General features: G+C 39.3%; 1 protein-coding gene across 1 annotated transcript in view; it reads left to right on the forward strand.

Annotated features, from left to right (window-relative positions):
• The window catches only part of EPHA3 (EPH receptor A3), a gene marked incomplete at its 5' end in the record, with an annotated part of 145,659 nt that extends 131,843 nt beyond the window's left edge, over positions 1-13,816 (forward strand). The window contains 2 exons of the mRNA XM_010144924.1: positions 11,887-12,042; positions 13,447-13,816. Coding sequence (XP_010143226.1) covers positions 11,887-12,042; positions 13,447-13,552 — 262 coding nt within the window. The remainder of the gene's footprint in view (positions 1-11,886; positions 12,043-13,446) is intronic.
• Positions 13,817-17,603: the final 3,787 nt, after the last annotated feature.

The raw sequence follows: 17,603 nt of genomic DNA on the forward strand, positions 1-17,603 counted from the left end.
AGAAGGAGGCTTCTGACATGGCAGGGGACTCCTTATAGCTGCTTTAGGTGGTTATTAGTAAAATACCACTCATGGCAGGCTGCTGCTTTGGCTTTGATATGGAGAATATATCTGAGTAGAGGAATATCAATGGTGTTTTTTATTCCTTCCTTCCCAATTACCTCTCCACTGCTATGCTCTTGCACCCCAAGCAGTGCAGTATATCTCCCTCTGTGCAGCACCTCACTCCCTAGTGACAGACAAGGGGCTGTGGGGTCCAGGTGGTGGGCACACTGGCATGGCTAAGCCCCGGCCCTTCGCCTCTGGAAAGGCAGTTCAGAAAATGTGTGATCTGTGATCTCTGGATCTCGCTGCCCCCGTATCGGTGTCTGCAGACCAACCCAGGCTATCCTTAAACTTGAGTACAACCAAGAATTAGGTATGATGACATGAGGTGTGCTGGGCAGTCCTGTGCAGACTGGGAAATCTGTGATCACCCACACACAACCCATAGCCAAAACTGACTAATCTCAAACCTCAGACCTGGCTGACGGGCTGCAGCCAGCTCCACACCTGCTTCGTGTCCTGCAGACAGGCACTGCTGGCAGGTAATTGTGTGCTCCTTCTGCAGCAGGAGCCAGTGGTGCTGCTGGCCAGGGGCTGAGTGCTGGAGGTCCAGCATCGCTTTCTAATAGCCCCATAGAGAAAAACCAGAAGCCAGACTTAAAATGGATTTGGGTCTTGCCGAAGCCTTACAAGTAGAAATATGTAAAGGCAGTGAGTTAGGGCAGCTCCTTGAGAAGGAGACACACAGTCTGATCCCTGCCAGTATCCCCATACTGTCAGCAGCTGGAGAAGGACAGGCATCGCTGCAGAGGAAAAGCACTCTGCAAGGGCTCAGGGGATTACCTCGGCTCAAATGGCTGCTCTCAGTTGTTGTTTGAGGCTGTAGTACTCCCACAGCACCTCTCCTCATACTCATAAGAAGCAATTAATCTAACTTAACAGAGGTCCCAGCCTTCTTTTACCCATGTCTGTGTCGCTACTGGAAGAATGCTAAAGCTTTATGCCCACCATATGCTCGTAGGTGTTCAGAATATACTTGGTCAGGAAAAATATTTAACCTGATGATGTCTATTGCAGATGCAAAGCCTGTCTCCTCTTACAGCTTTTAGAGCTGATGTTTCTTTAAAATAGTCACAGCACTATTGTACCCTACTTAAAAGCACATTGCAGGGAGTGCATAGGATATCCCTGTCCTCTGGTACGTTGCCGTTCACTGACTTCAATCGAAGGACGTGCTTTATTGTATGTCTGAGTCCAGACCATAGCCCAGGCATATTTCACACTAATACCTCATAGCCATACAGGAGAGGAGTCAAAGCCTTCAATTCTGTATTTCCTTTTCAGTTTTCTATCCCTTCTGGGTGCTCCGTGGCATCTAATAATTTTTTGATGCCCAAGGGGATGTTTTTATCCTTTTTGATCATGTCTCCATAAACCTTTCTAAGGTTTTTGTAACATCAGCACAGCAAGTGTTTCCATAATACCTTTCCTGGTGTTACATTTCATGTCAAATTCACTTGAAAATTCCTTTCCTGTTCCTTGTATATAAAGTACAGAGTATGGCTGACTTCTTTCTTACCAGTCAAAATTCACTTTTTAATCAGATGGCCACCTTGGGCTCCTGCTAACAGGACCTTGCACTGGTTATGGACACATGGACGTTTTCTGTCCTTTGGGCTGCCTGGAGTTATCTGGCTCTGTAAAGGGTTGCAGGAACAGAACTCAGTACACAAAAAGTTGTACCAGTCATGCAATTTTCTAAAGCGCAACCTCATGATATTTTTATTTGATTTATGTCTTGCTGTTCTTTCCTGTTTTCTGAGCACGATGTTCATTTTTATAACAGAATCCTTAGGTTGTTTGGATATCTTTAGGGTGGAATTGAGTTCATAGTTCTTCCAGTTTTGATCAAGTTCATTATTTTTCTTCTTGAGCTTATTATTTCTTAGTCCACTGTGTATTACTTCACATTTGTGAACATTTCATGCAGATATAAAGCAGATGGAATTTTTTCTCGAGTAGGAGAGACACAATCACTTCACCCACCTGCTAGACAGTTGGTGAGGCTGTGGTCTGAAAGGGCTTATTACTTGTTTCAGGTTTGTAGGAAAAAAATCTAACCCAAGAGTCACACAACTGGAAATACTTTATATACACTATAAATCTTAAATGGACTCATAACGTTTCATTTTCTTCATCTTCTTCATTTTTTTCACTTATATTTCTGATTGCTTTTCTTATATCTATTTCTGATTCTGATCTTTTATGTATATATATGTCGGTTCTCTGGAGTTATAATATGTATTATCATTTTATGTATATGAATGTTACTGTCACACAGACATTTGAAAACATACATTTAAAACATAGTGTGTAATTAGAAATATACTTAAAGCATTTCTGTGTCCCAAAGTGAATTAAGCTCTTGGAGGATAGTGTGACCTTGATGTACAGGGTTGCGATATGGGATTCAGGCAACCCAAGTGTTTGGCAGCATTCCTATAGTTACTGTGTATGTTAACATCTGTGATGGAGATGTGACTAAAGGGACTTAGTCTTCACGAACCTGCTATAGAACAGGAATAGCCAGGTTAATCTAGACCCTCTGCCAAGAAAAAGCATTTGAAAAAAATAGAAAAATATTTCTAATTCCAGCACATGATTTTTAGAAATTCTGAATTTCTGCCAGGTCTGTGATGGATTTCAAAACTGATGAGGAATCCACACAAAAAACCTAATCTGCTTCTGTATTTGCTTTTGTTTCTGTATAACCTTTTGGTAAAGTCAAAGCCAGTGTCAAGTATTGCTGCTGTTGTTTCTTTATACTGCAAGCTCATATTTAGAAGAAGAGGAAAGAATTCTATTGCAAACAAGGGGAGAAAACCACCTGAGAATTCAGGTTATTTCTTTGTTAAGTGATCTCTAACCATTTTTGTGTGTGTATGTTTCTAGCTCTTTTAATACCTATATCAATGTGCAAGAACTGCAAGAATTTGTTTCATACCTTGAATGCAGAAAATAAACAGCCAATAGTCTTCCTTGTAAAAAAGATCATTATTTTATGAGTTGTTCAATGGTAACAGCTGGCAATTTTGTTAGTTTCTTTGGATCTTTGCAGAAAATGCTACTTACTTTGCACTGAAAATTGAGAAGAGGATCTTAAAGAAAGAGATTTTAATGGGACATTTACCATTCAGTATCTTTTTTCTCAGTTTATATCCAGCCCAAGCGTCTCATGTGGAAAGTACCATGTCTTACTGCTTACAAAGAGTTCAGTAAAATTATCTGGTGATTTTTGTCCATGTTAGAAAATGGCAATAGTGTGGTTTCAAACACATTTGTGAAACAGTTTTCAATTTGGAAATGCAGCCATCGAATGTTTTGCAAAATCTGCTGATCCTCATTTTGTTTTGGAAAATGTCAAAATGTCATCCATTTCAAAGGCAGCTGCTTTATTTGGGGTTTTAAAATGATTGATTATTTTTGTTTAGCTAACTTCTGTGTCTCTATGAAAATTTAAATTACCTTCCTTGAAGAGGGATTAATTAACAAGTTTGCCTTAAATCTTTGAAGATGAAGGTGTTACAGGCTAACCAGCAGTCATTAACAGGATTCAGCATCTGTTTCTTCTGGCGTGGACCTAACTTTAGCATGAAATACATTGAAAAGACAGAGCATGTTCAGCAAAGGCAGGAGGCTTCAGTAGGGCCATTTCATAAACAGAGACAGGACACAAGGCTGGTTCTCTTGCACTTTGTAGACTCTGCTCTCTGCTCTCCGAGCAATTCTTGTAGCATCAGTCAGACAAACTGCTTTGCAGTCAGCCCTTGGGTTTAAGATATTTTCAAAGAATTGAAAGTCTGATTCTGTGTTCTTACATATCGAAGCTTCTGAAGGATAGTTTTATTTTGTAATTTCAATTACTCATTTTAGTCCACTAGTCTGCTCTGGATAACATGATAAAAGTTACATGTTGCAAAATGTAGAATTTCTGAATAGATGTACAAAGTGAAAAGCTGATTCAAAATAAGAAATCCAAACCAGTTTTGTAAAGAAATAACACTGCTTACCCAAATAAAAAGACACTTAAAATTATATTTATGCAAAATTCAAAATGAAGACCATTATGCGTGTTAACTATGCATCTCTTCTGTACATAGAATTTAAATAAAATTTCACCCCAAATTTCTTTTTATCAAAATGAGGTGCCTAATTAGTCAAGTGCAGCTTGAACTTATTCTTTGTGTTTATGAATGATAATTGAGATATATGAATAAAACCTCTTAAGATTTTATTGAAGGCTCTGGAACTGAAGTTTACAAAATGTGTGGTTGCCTCCTTGGAACTCCACTCAGAGACCTGAGGCTATATATCCCATACTACTATACAAATTTCTCATCTTCCATTAATTTCCAAGTTCTAATTCTTTGATGAGGAAGTACTATGCCTGCCTATGGGAATAAAAAAAAAAATCATCTATGAAAAGATATGTGGGTTTTTCTTTAATCCCTAAAATACTTTTTTTTTTTTTGCTAATTCATGGCACTATGTAACTATTGAAAAAAAACCCAACACATTATTTCTAGACTGTACTGCAGCACTGGAGGTAGATTTGGTTTCAGATCTCCATTATGTGTTAGAAGTTCTCCATTTAAAATACAAGTTCTACTGCTATTGTTATAGTTCAGGCTAGAAAAACAAGAAAGCCACTTATTTTCAGAAAAAGCATAGCTGAAATTCTTTCTACTTCAGGAAATTCGGGGGGTCAGGGTCAGTTACTCTAACTGATGAAGATAGAAAATGTGTGTGAATAATTCCTCATACATTCTTTCATGTCTTAGCAAGCTCTTTACAACCCTATCCTTATTTTCTTGAATTTGATGTGTTGTTTGAATTATTCACTGGAGTAATTTCCTTGAGCAGTCTTTTGACATCCTACTATTTCTGAGTAGTTGATTGCAAGTGTACTCTGCTGAACATGTGCTTTGTTGTCCATCATTGTGGCGCTCTCACTGGTGTCAAGCTTAATGTTTGCTCTTAAATGTCCAGTGGCATCATCTGCTATTTAAAATTCAAAGTTTGCTTCTCAAAATGTTTGTTTCCACTTAAAATCTGATGATTTAGTGGAAACTCTCGGTATGCTAGCTTGGTAAGATATATATGAAAATTAAACTCAACTGGAGCAGTGAACAGGTCAAATGAGAAATTCAGACTGCTCCATTATGCAGCATAATTCAAGCCTTTTTTACAGCAGTATTTTGACTATCTGTTTTGGCTGAACTTTTTGTTGAAAAGCTCCTGTGTTTTGCTATTCGGGTCAGAATGCTTCAGGTGCTCAGCATATATTGCTGGCCCCCTGTAATATCGCTTGTTTGCTTCTCCCTGTTAAGAACTTTCAGGCTGGGGGGCTGAAGAAAGGAGATTTCAGTTTCACTTGAAGTGTTTCAGAGAGATCTTATGCTTCGTGGTTGTCCAGGCATTAACAACGGGGTCCGGGTTTGGCCAAGGACAGTGTAACTCAAGTCTACGTGTGAATTTTTAACCTCATTCAAAACCCAGTAGCTGTGTATTCCATGTCCTAAAATGGACTGCTTGCTCTAAGAGAATTCATGTAATGTAAGTCTGCAATGTTAGCCCTCTTTCTGAAGTCTGTTGAACATAATATAGTGATTTTATGGAGAGCAGAAAAACCTAACTACAAATCACGAGTTTACATGGAAGATGGCAGTAAATTATACTCCTTGGTGTCTAATCGCAGTTTGGGTTGTGTGGGGAATCCAGAAGTCAGACTGAGGAGATTTTTAAGGACCTCGGTCAGTTAACATGCTAGAGACAAAAAAGCACCATTTTCAGCTATCTTTTCCAGCAGCCGTTAATCGCATGCCTGAAGCAGGCAGGAATCAGCCATTGTTCCTTAAAAGTTAGAAGTTGCTGGGGCTCGCTGTTAACAGAGACAGTAAAACGTCTATTTGCAGATTCGCACCTCTGATTTGACTCTGCTGGTGAAACTCAAACCAGAATTCACAGCAGACCGAGTTGGGTACTGTGTAATTTAAATACTAATGCAGCCAGGTCAGAGGGTGGCCTGAGCGTGAGCATTTTCTGTTTACTGTGATTCCAAGGGATTTTGTTCTGCTGTTCTCAGCTCGATGTGCCGGGTTTGCAACGTGAAGCCCTTGTTAGCATTAATGGCGATTCTGCACTGGAAATGCTGGATAAGAAACTGCATGAAGCCATTGCCTGGTGCCATGAATGCTCTAGCGAAAGTCTGCAGAAATTACAGCAGAGCCAAATGTAAGATATAAGGGCAGGCCGTACACAAGCAAATGGTAGATGCAAAAAGGCAGAAAAGTATTTTAAGAGCTCTCTGAGGCATTTTTAACTCCCTCTCGTAAAGAGCCTATAGACTGTCCTAACAATAATGCCTGGTTGCCGTTAAGGGTCTGTCTCTCAGCTAGTGCGAATCCCAGGAAACGGCCACGTGATGTTACTCCTGCGGCTTAAAAGCACAGATTAAGCAGTATTACGAGAAAAAGAAAACCATTTCAGCAACATACTGGTATTTTTTGCCTTCAGTGGTTTGGTGGTGGGAAAAAGTAAATTGAGGAGCATTGATACACCCAGGCATATGATTTATTACCCCACCAGGATGCTGAAAAGATAAAAGCTCCTTGAAATTCATGTTCTGAGGGGCAGCTAAAGGAGTAGGGACGACTGGAGGACTGACCTATGGGACAGTTAAAATTTTATTTGCTCTTTATCCTAGAGGAAGCTGTGGGAAATTTTTTACCAACAGGCAACACAGAGCTAGAAAATAAGAAGTCCAGGATGACAGTTAGAGAGAGGTATCATTTTGCAGCAGGCCATCAGCCTCACCTGCATTCTTTCCCCCTCTGGTTATTTGTGTTACCCCTCTTCATTTCTCCAGCTCTCTTTTGACTTCAGAGAGTAGTCACAACCTGCTTATTCTGAGGGTGTGGAAGCGTGACATGAAGCTCCGTGGGAAAAGCAAATGGGCCACCCTAAGAGGTGAATTGTATTTTAGGGACTAAGTTACAAATTTTGCTAAGAGTACCTTAAAAATGGGTGTGAAGAGGTGGAACTCCAAAGATTCTTATCTTTAAGGTCCAGGGAAAATCAAGTAAACACAATGACTCTACTTCTCCTCACCATGTTATTTATCTACTAATCTCCTGTTGATACACATGTATACTTACGATTCTGCTTGTTGTAGAAGATAAAACTAAAATTTTCTTTCTATGCTGGCTGTTGCTTTTTTTGGATTATTTTTCTCTTGAAATAGGAGATATCCTTGTTAGACCTGAATTCTGTGCTTCAGCTTGACATAATCATAAAGCATATAGGATTTGTGTCCAGACCAGGTCTGGCTCCCTCCTAGGGAGCAATTTAACTTTACAAAATCAGCTTATAATTACCTAAAATTTGCCACAGGAAATTACTTTATGATTTTTAAATGGTTTCCCCTTTAAAAGAAATTGACTGTGGAAGGGGAAGTTCAGATTTAAAAACTGAAGGTTGGTTGTGTTGTTCGGAGGAAGGGATGGAAAGAGAGAGGTCACTGCAATACAGAGTTTGGGACTGCGTGTCCACAACTCCTCGGTGTATTTTTAGAATGCCACCCTTCATGCAGAAGCAGCAGCACATTTTCCTTTTATTTGCCTCAGTTCCTGGATGTTGCAAGTTAATATATCCCTTTCTCATCAGGCAGCAGCTGAGCAGAGTAGAGCAGAGATTTTCATGCTGTATTGGGAAGGGTTCTAATGACGTATTCTGTGGCCTTTGTCGTTACTATATGGTGCAGCAAAAGTTTCCCTGTGTTGTGACAAAGCTGTGCTACTGACAACAGTCTATAGTTCTTCCCACGGACGACTCAAAGGTTAATTCCAACTGTTAACATAATGGGCACAGTCAGAGGAAGATTTCAACCACAGGGCGTTTTGTAACTGGCATCTTGCTGTTAAATTTGCCTCTCTAACCTGAGTCTTGCTGGTTTTTTTCAGGGCACCACATGTCAGTAAATACAACTCTGTAGACAGACACACAGTTGGGATGAACAGGATAGAAAGTCTTTCTGTGACTGTCAAAAGATGACACGATGGGGTATATCATAGTTGGTCAAAGCAACAAAGTAAAAAGAGTTTAAAAAAAAAGAAAAAGAAGAGGAGAGAAGAAAAAGACAGAGGGAAATGTTCTGTTTCACTTCCCCTGAGCAAACATGTAATTTCCATGATTTCTTTTTAATGACTCTCTTCTGAAGCTAGTAGGTACTGATTTATGAAAAGCTGTAAAAGATCAGGTGGAACCCTGCAGGACGTCGTTTACAGCTGCATGGATTGCAACCCGTATAATTTGTCTAGTAAAGTGTGAGCTCATGGCGCACATCACCCAGACCATAAATTTCATGTTCAGACCTTCTGTCTAGGGGCTGGGTCCGGGGAAAAAAACTGCCGATGCGTGCAGATGCTCTGAAAGCCCAGCTTTCCCTTGGTGCATGTGAGGAGACATCACAGGCTCTTCACAGTGAGACAAATTCCTGTTCATTGATAAACTGTCCAGATGTCCTCTCTGAGGAGGAAAGTAACTAATTTTTGTTTGGAAACTACAAGGAGAAAAATGATACTTTACAGTGCTGGCTATTCTGAGGTCACTTGCATTAAAATTAGGTCATATTTTTTGTCCTGGTGATACTTTGATCCAAGTAATAAACATAAAAGCTCTTTTGGGCCACTCTAATTCCTAATCCTGGAGACCTGTTCTATTTCAACTTGTTTATACTTTTTTTTCATTAGTGATTCTTGAGTCAAGCCTTTTTTTATTAGATTTAAGTTTAAATGACATACTAGGCTGGGAAAAAAAAATCTTCATGCTTTATCAGTAAGAACACTTCATAAATACTCTTGATAAATGTCTTGGGATTCTAAACACTATACACAGAAAGATATAAATAAAAAGCATTGGCTCTTCATGGGACAAACAGTAGTGAGGGAGATGCAGGCTGTGCAGCTACTGAATCAAAATATCTTGGGCCAGGTTATCAAACCTGAGCCTTTAACTGGAGGGTGTTTAAAGCTGCTCATCACATCAATGTCTGAGATCTGGTTTTAGCATGAGAACAGCAACCTGAAGTGTGCTGCACCTTCTGTCCTCAGCTCAGTCTTTGTGTCGGTGTGCCCATGCTGTGCTTTCCCCTTCTATAGCGTTTTGGGGGTAGAGCAGGTTTCTGGTGTCTTCTGTCACTTTCTTTTCCATGGCTCTTTCCAGGATGTGAGGTCTGTGGTTGGTGCCAGTGATCTTGGTCATTTGCAGCACCTCCTTGTCCTGGCTAGGCTCCAGAGGGAAAAGAGTCAGGCGAAAGGTGTCCCATCAGGAACATCACCGTGCTGAGACCTGGTGAAAATCGCTGGTGAATCCACAGCGGTGTTATGTCAATTTGTCATTTTGCAGTTAAGATTTTAAAGAACCTAATGAGCTCTTTAATTATGGCCTGCAATCCCAGAAGGGAAGAAGATACTAAAATAATTTTATGAGCCTGAAAGAAATCAGGTGATTGCCTTCAACTGGCAAGACATCAGAAATAAAAGGTGCTATTTACTATGTAGCAAATACCAGAAGTTAATTTTTTTGCAAAGCTATATAGTTCTTTTCTTCAAGCTAAAAGATGAAAGTCTCAGTGTAACTGATGTGGTGTCTCCTTATTCAAGTGCCAGTCAGGTACACTGCAAGAGTATGCTGTTGAAGTGCTGCTCATCTTGGTGAAACTTAATATAGACTTGTGTTGGGATTGCGAGGTTTTTTTTTTTATTTTCTAGGCTGCTGTGAGCTTAAATTAACTGGTATTTAAATACTTTGTTCTCTTTGGTGCCTTTACAATCTCCCCCTCATTTATGTTTTCTCCAGTGCTCAGAGATGACTTGGGTTTAGGGTGAAGAGCCTGTTTTACAACCAGATCGGTACTCCAGTACCAGTAGCTGTCACCTTAACTGTCACGGTGCATAATCACTGTTGTTAAATTACAGTGTTAGTCTAACCATTTCTCGTTTTCACTTCTTTCCAGTGACAGAAGTCACTTCAGATGAATTCAGCTGTAATAGTCAGACTCCTGTGCAGGTGAAGTTTCACTAGAGACACGGGGAAAAAGGGGCAGAAAACAGACTGTAAAGTTGCAATGATAACTGCTTTGAACATCCTCTAGTTCAGTTTCCTGTGCTCGTGAGTAGCAGCACCATTATAGTAGCACAGCTAAGCACATGTGTATCTTTAAGCCTGAGATAGATACACGTAAGGTACCTGAAATGGAGCACATATGTTTCTGAATGGGGCTAAAAACCTGTACAGTATGGACGTGTCTGTCAGTGAAGGGAAAAATGCAGAAATAGTGTTGATGCCTCTAATGACATCTGACTAGTCATGGAATTCATTAGGGTACTAATTGGCACTGAGAGAAAAAGTTAGCTAGAATTAATAAGATGTCTTGTCAGTAGAAATAAATTACTGGTTGTATTGCTCGTCAGAGGCAGCAATTCTCTGAGATCTGGGTGTCTCCTCCAAACTGTTTGCCTGGAAAACCTGTCTCAGAGAGGACAAACCCCCTGCCTGGAAGTGGACTGCAGCAATAGTTCAGAAAACTATCTGGGCTTATTTGTGTTATTTTTAGGTGGCTAAAATGAGGTGTAGTGGTGACTTCATGGGGAAAGGCTGGAATTTATTTTTAGTCTTGATACTCTCAAATAAGAAGTTACAGTATGCTCACAAGAGCCTGAAAACAAGAGTATTCATACCAGGTGGAAATGAATTTCTGGATCAATATGGGAGCAACCATTTTTGCCATTTGCAATATGCAAAGTGCAGGGTCAGCTGCAGTATATTCCTCCTTGATAAAAAGTTATATACTTAACTGTTGTTTTAAGAAGAAGCTTATAGAAGACTTACGCAGATGGAAAAGGTTTACATGGGCAAAGAAACACGGTTGTGTCTTTTTTAATTAATTGTGTTGGTTTTGTTTGTTTTGTACTGGTTTCGTCATTGTTTTCTAAGTAGAGTACCTGGATGCAAATTGTGTCAGTCTAGCATCCTTCATGAGCACCAAATTTATTTCAAAGGCAGGGGATGATTCAGTTCTCACTTCTAAATTATTTGTGACAAATGATATCCTTATGGAAATTTCAGTCTTAGAGTGAGCATCAGTTTTAAACTGGACATCGCAATTGCATTTTATGTTTGGCTAAGTGTATTTAATAATAAATTTCCTAATTTCTGCCTCTGTGCACTGCAGAATACAAGTCTCGTGCAGTTATATTTGTCTCACAAATTTACTTAACATTTGATTTTCAGACGATACAATTTTTTTAAAAGCCACCAGTGTCTTATTATGTGTGCTTCTAACTTCGTAGCAACATTTCAGATTTGTCAGTGGGCTGCAACACCCTGAACATTTGATATGCATAAATTCTACCAACACGCTCAGCTCAGTTTGTGATGTTTGGGAATAGTTGAATCACATAACTATAAATCAGGTTTGTCTTTGTGCTTCACACATTAAATTGTAAGATAACAATACACTTCATGAAATGATGATACTTCAGGGATTTAAATGTGGGTATGAGAAGCTGGTGCTCTTAAGCAAGATGATTACGCAGCATTCGTCAGAGCTGCCAGCATGAGTACGTGTGGTGGCCTCAGCAACAAGTAACTTCTGCAGACAAAAAGAAAATCCACGTCTAGCCTGGAAGCTCCTGCTGATGCCAGTGCTGAGTGTAGTCACAAAATAAATCCACGTGTATCCCTGGTCCCTAACTTTCATCATATTCTTTTTTATTTCAGGCCATCAAATCTTCTCCTGGACCAAAGTAACATTGATGTTTCAGCCTTCCGCACGACAGGTGACTGGCTCAATGGTTTCCGGACAGGACAGTGCAAAGATATTTTCACAGGCGTGGAGTACAGTACCTGTGATACAATAGCCAAGATTTCTACAGAGTAAGTTTGAATTGACTACAGCTCTTCATCACTGGTTGTGGCTAGAGGCATAAGTTTACATATAAGCATAAGTGCAGCATTTTTATATGGAGTTACCAGTTTTTAGCTGAAATATTTTTACATTTAAAGAGATGAATGTAAATTATTGTTGTAGTTGCAATATATGTGCAGGAAACCTGGGTGCTATGGTGACTGTTGAAGGCCTTGGTGCCATAGCTTTTTTGTTAGATTACAAGGAAATTCCTAGTTTCTTCTAATGCAGTAGCACCATGCATCATCTAGTACATGAGCATTACTTTCTTCCCCTCATAGTTTAGGAGTTAATCTATTATTTCCCCACAGCTGGCACATGTTCCAGTCTTTTCTTTATTGCCTGTCCCATATTCCTTCAAACCAGGTGAGACAGCGAGCAAGCTCTTTGTAGCTGCTTTCCTCCTACATGCTCGTAATTATTCAGGAGCTGAACTCCCTCCTGCCTCCAGTTTTGACATTTAAATATACTAAAATTGGAAGTTTACAACTGGCAATTTTATTGCATTTAAATGCAATCCATCTTTGTTCTTGTGATAAGGAAGAGTAGGGTAATGTTCTCTCTGCACCTGAAAAGGCATCAAGTACAGTTATGAACTTACTGCCAAAGGAAATCTTGATTCCCTGTTGGGCCAAGTTATTAAGCAGTAAGCAGCAGATGCCGTACCGACAATTAAACACATCAATGTTGTTAATTAGTGTATTATTGCAACTATAAAAAGGCTGCTAATGGCTTTTTATAACAATTACCCTTTGGGGACAGTGCAGAAATCCTCTAGGAATGCTCAATTTCCTGTGAGCCACTGGTTAATTAGCCCTTCACGAGTGTTAAACCACTTCTGTGTTGCACAAGGAACAAAGAGACTGGACAGCCTGGAGAAACGAGGGGTGGAAAACAGGGTAGATGCTGGAAGCTTGGCCATGTAGCCATTATTCTCAGTGCTGCTGTCAGAGTTAAGACAACCATTCAGAGGGCCCAGCACATAATGGCAAGATGTCCGCACTGCTCAGGAAAAGCTATCAGGCTGACAGGGGGTTGGAGATGGTAGAGAGGCTCAAGATTGCAGCTCGCCTCTAAATCCCAGTGCATGTATCACTGGAGAACACTGTTTTCATTGTCTTTTTTTCCAGGTAAGCAAACACAAGAAGGCTAAATGAGTTTTTACTCTTTTCTCTGCTCTCCTGCTGTTTTCGTGCAATGGTTCTCAGTATTTTTTGTCCCCGGGCTTGTGTTTCAGCAATATCACCGTACCTAGAGGCTCCGCCAGTGCAGTAATATAAGATGAGCCAGTTGATTGCTGTTTGCTCACATCAGTGCTAGGAAACACATAGACAGTATACTTACTCACCTGGTGCATCTTCTCTTTTTTCCAGTGACATGAAGAAAGTCGGCGTTACAGTTGTGGGGCCTCAAAAGAAGATTGTTAGCAGTATCAAAGCTCTAGAAACTCATACAAAGAACAGCCCTGTTCCTGTGTAATGTACCAAAATAATGTTGCTCAGGAGAGAAAAAAAAAAGAAAAGTTGCATCACAGGGCAAAAATGATGGCTGATATACAGCAGAATTTAAAGGAGTTCTTTGCAACAGCTTTGGAAACATAATGGTTGAAATTTCAAACCCACTAAGACACTCAAATATTGAGTATACATGCCTTAAAATTAGGAGTGAACTTGTTTTCTATCTGTTAATCCTAAAGGGTGGGTGCTTTTGACTGACTGTTAATGCAGATAGTAAATTTCAAAAGGAAAAATGTGTAAAAAATCCTTCCAAGTAAAAATCAGTGATACTAAAACCTAGAGCCATTTGAATTTTAAGTGACTGAATACCATGAAAAATCCATGGATTTGTGTATTTGATCTATGCGGCAAACAAGAAGAAAGAAAGACTTGCAGTATTTTTATACAGAAGAGATCTGTAACAGGTATTTTATTTCTTTAGAAGCAAGTAAAATAGAGGACTATACCTCACAACCTCTCTGGCCATATTTACTATAATGTCATTGTAACATGCTGTTTCAACTTCAGAAAGGAACACAGAAATAAAGTTTGTAGCTACTTTGACTTAGTTGACAAAACATTTTTGCCATTTTGTTAGCTTCCCTAATTGTGTTCATTTAAATAGAAACAAGTCTTAACTTTTAAAAGACTTATTTATTTCCTTTGTTTTTTCCATTATTGTTTATATTTATGCTTAAATACCTTAACCTGGCTGCATTATTGCCAAGTGCCAAATGTTATCAAAATTTCATTGGTTCAACCTGAGAAATTGCCTGAGGGTAAATTACTAGATTATTTTATTCTCATAACATCATGTAGGAGATACAGGAGGAAAGAAAGATGGTCTTTTTTCCAGGTCTGACAAAGCCTCTGAACTTGTTGAGATTCCTTCCATTTGCCGTGAGTGGTATTTTAACCCAGGCTTGAGTTTTGGCAGAGTTATGTGCATATTGATCTCTCGATCAGTATCTGCTTTGGTCAAGCAAATACATCTAATTTTCTTCCCAAAGGCCTGCTTTCCTGTCAAAAGAAGGACCCCTATTCTCAGGTGGTGTTCAGGTAGGAGATTTGCTTAGTAAACATAAAAAAGAGTCAGGTTGCATCCTCCTCATAACTGAGGATGCTTTTTGACTTCTCTGGGGAGTGGTCCATTTCTGGCTTCTGTCTGGCAGGCTCTGCTTCCAGTGCTGGGAACTGGGAGGTGTACTACTTTGTGGACAGCTGCTGGTAGTCACACTGAGGTGGTGACTTGCAGCCAAGGAAAGTATATTGTTTAAAAGGAGAACTTAGGCTGTGAAATGGGGCTTTGGTAGGTAATTTTACCTAAGGCTAAGCTAGAAGACCTCTGTCCAGGTGCTGCCATCCTGTAGGGGACTTGAGTTTTTGACACAGATTCTTAGGCACCTGTTACTTGAAAGAAAGCAGAAAGGAGAGCATTCATGTCTCCCAGTGGAAAAGGAGCCCAGAAGATATGATTTCAGAGCCACACCCATCTTCAGCATCTTCCCAATAGTGAACTCTTAAGGTGTTGCTCTGAAGTGCATCAGTCCCAGTTCTGAGCAGAAGTGACTCTTTGCTCTGAGAATGAGTGGTTTAAATCACAGTGTGAGGCATTTTTGCTATGTGCAGGTGAGCTTCTTAATGCTCTAGATGTGATGCCAGGCATGCAGACATCAGGCTTTGGGCACTAGTGGAACCTAGTCTGATTCCCAACTTGCCATGCTGGAATCTATACTTAATTATGATGAATAAAAGTGAATCCCTAAAAGTCCACGCCTGTGTGGGAAGCAGATGACTATATGGCACGCCACCTTTTACTCTGCATGCAGAAGCAGGTAACTAGTCATGCTTGCTTTCTGTACTGGGTTGGTTTTCGAAGCTCTTTGTAGCATAGGTCACAAAAGTAATGGAAGAATCTGTTCCTAGGACTGATCTGGCTGAAACAGCTTTTAAATTGTTCTTTGTCGGTCCAGGACTTAAAAAATGTAGAGACACAGTGTTTATCACACATTACTAAGTAGAAGCAGAATTAGAGACTTTTTAATGAGTGTTGGCAGTGAGCATGCTGTAAAGGACTGGATTTGAAACACAGTCACGGGATAAATAATTAGTAATATTTTATGAATGAAAAATGAATGAGTTTTAAAGTAAGTTGAAATAAAAAGTGAAAAATGGAAGAAAATTAAAATAAAGCACTTAAGATGTAAAGAACACTTCTCTTGATCTGCCACAGTCTATTGTGAAATGCAGCATGCTGAATAGAAAAGCTGTATTTTCCATTGCTTAGTTCATTCAGAATCTTTCTTTTCTACAGTTTGAGATTGCTCTAAATCAGACATTGTTAGTGGTTTTAAGTCACCAAAATCCACTTCCAGACATAGTCTGTGTGGGGACAGCTTTTTATAACATACTCCTCGTGATTTTTCTCTTCAGCTTCATTCCGCCACTGGAGAGTGGGGGCAAGGGGGCTGGGGTGGGGAGAAAACATCTGTGAATGCTTCTGGAAACACAGAACCGGTTCTTAGAGTTTTTGATGATGACTGAAAACTTTGCACCAACCACCCTCAATTTTCTCTTAGTATCATGGTGTTCCACTGTTAGAGCATGCTCAGCATAAAAGGTTAAATCTCACTGATGCTTGGGGAAAAAAGAGACTCAATTTTCCTTTTTTTTTTTTTTTTTGTTATTAGGAGTAGAGAGTTTTAAAATACATTCAGTTTTCTCTCCCTGTCAAAAAGTTGATTTGTACTGTAAGTGGCCTCTGTTGCAAGCATCCTATACTCCCTGTCCCCATGTACATATGTATACATAGCAGTGTACAATTCTTCATTGTGGAGTAGAGATACTAGAATTCGTGCGGCCATCTTCCTGTACAGGACTTGCATCCGTTACCAACATCAAGCAAAATGCAACTACTCATAGAATGACATACGGTATTATTGGTTTTGTATCTTTAAATATAGTTTCCATTTTATTTATTTCTGTTAACATATCTAGTTTTGTGCTGTTACTTAGCATTCAATAAGCAATGTATAGATGTGATTTGATTGCCAATATGTATTTACTTTAACTTGTACTTCAAAGCATTACTTACTCATTTAGATTATATATTGTGCAATTGTAGATGGCCTCTTACTAATGTAAAATGATTTGTAGTGGAAACATTTATATTTTTATAATAAACATAATGAAAGTATTTTTTACATACTGGAATACTGAGGTGATTGCTTGGAGGACAAAGTAAATTTATTTGATTAGAGAAGTGTGATAAAATTGTAACTAAATACGGATAAATTCTGAGTGTTAAAGCATGGGTTTGGAGTGAAAGCTGGGTAGTACTTATATTATCTATTAAAAGAAACAAGTAGTGCAGGTTTTAACTAGACAGAGCAGCATTTGTGCTAAACTGACTTGCATCAGTCAAAGACTTCACTTTCGCCATGGATACGGAAAAACATCATTTACTACAGCCTGTCTATGGGATTTTGGAAAAGTTGTCATTTATTTTAGTTGTGTCAAGTATTTCCAAACTTTTGCTTTTTTTCCTCCCTTGCCAGTGGACCTCTTTTCATCTTATTACTATGTCGAATCCAGTATAAGATGTACGTTTCAACAAAATAAAAAAGCCCACCGCTTACTGTCATTTAACCCCACGAACTTTTCTTGCCTCTGAGTATCTGTATTAGATAATATTTTACTCCTGTTTTGTTATGTCCCTACAAGGTTGTTTCTGTATGGTTCCCTGAAGTACAGTGTCTTTGAAAATGCCAACATATACAACTCAACTTTGCATCTCAGGAATTATCATTCTGGAAAATCAGAAGTGGTTTGAATGTTCACCAGTTACTCGAGGAGTGAAGTTAGAGGATTTTTCTGTACCATAAATGATTTTGCATGCTTTTGTATACTACTGTGCTTACTGGTACAAAACAATGAATGATATATATGTCCTCGAGTCTGTAAGTTGATAAACTTTATGGACATGGATGTAGCATGCTTTTTTTGGGGGGGGGGGGGCTTTTTTTCTTATATTT

Source organism: Buceros rhinoceros, unplaced genomic scaffold, assembly GCF_000710305.1.
Source record: "Buceros rhinoceros silvestris isolate BGI_N320 unplaced genomic scaffold, ASM71030v1 scaffold6241, whole genome shotgun sequence".
NCBI classification, from domain to species: Eukaryota; Metazoa; Chordata; class Aves; order Bucerotiformes; family Bucerotidae; genus Buceros; species Buceros rhinoceros.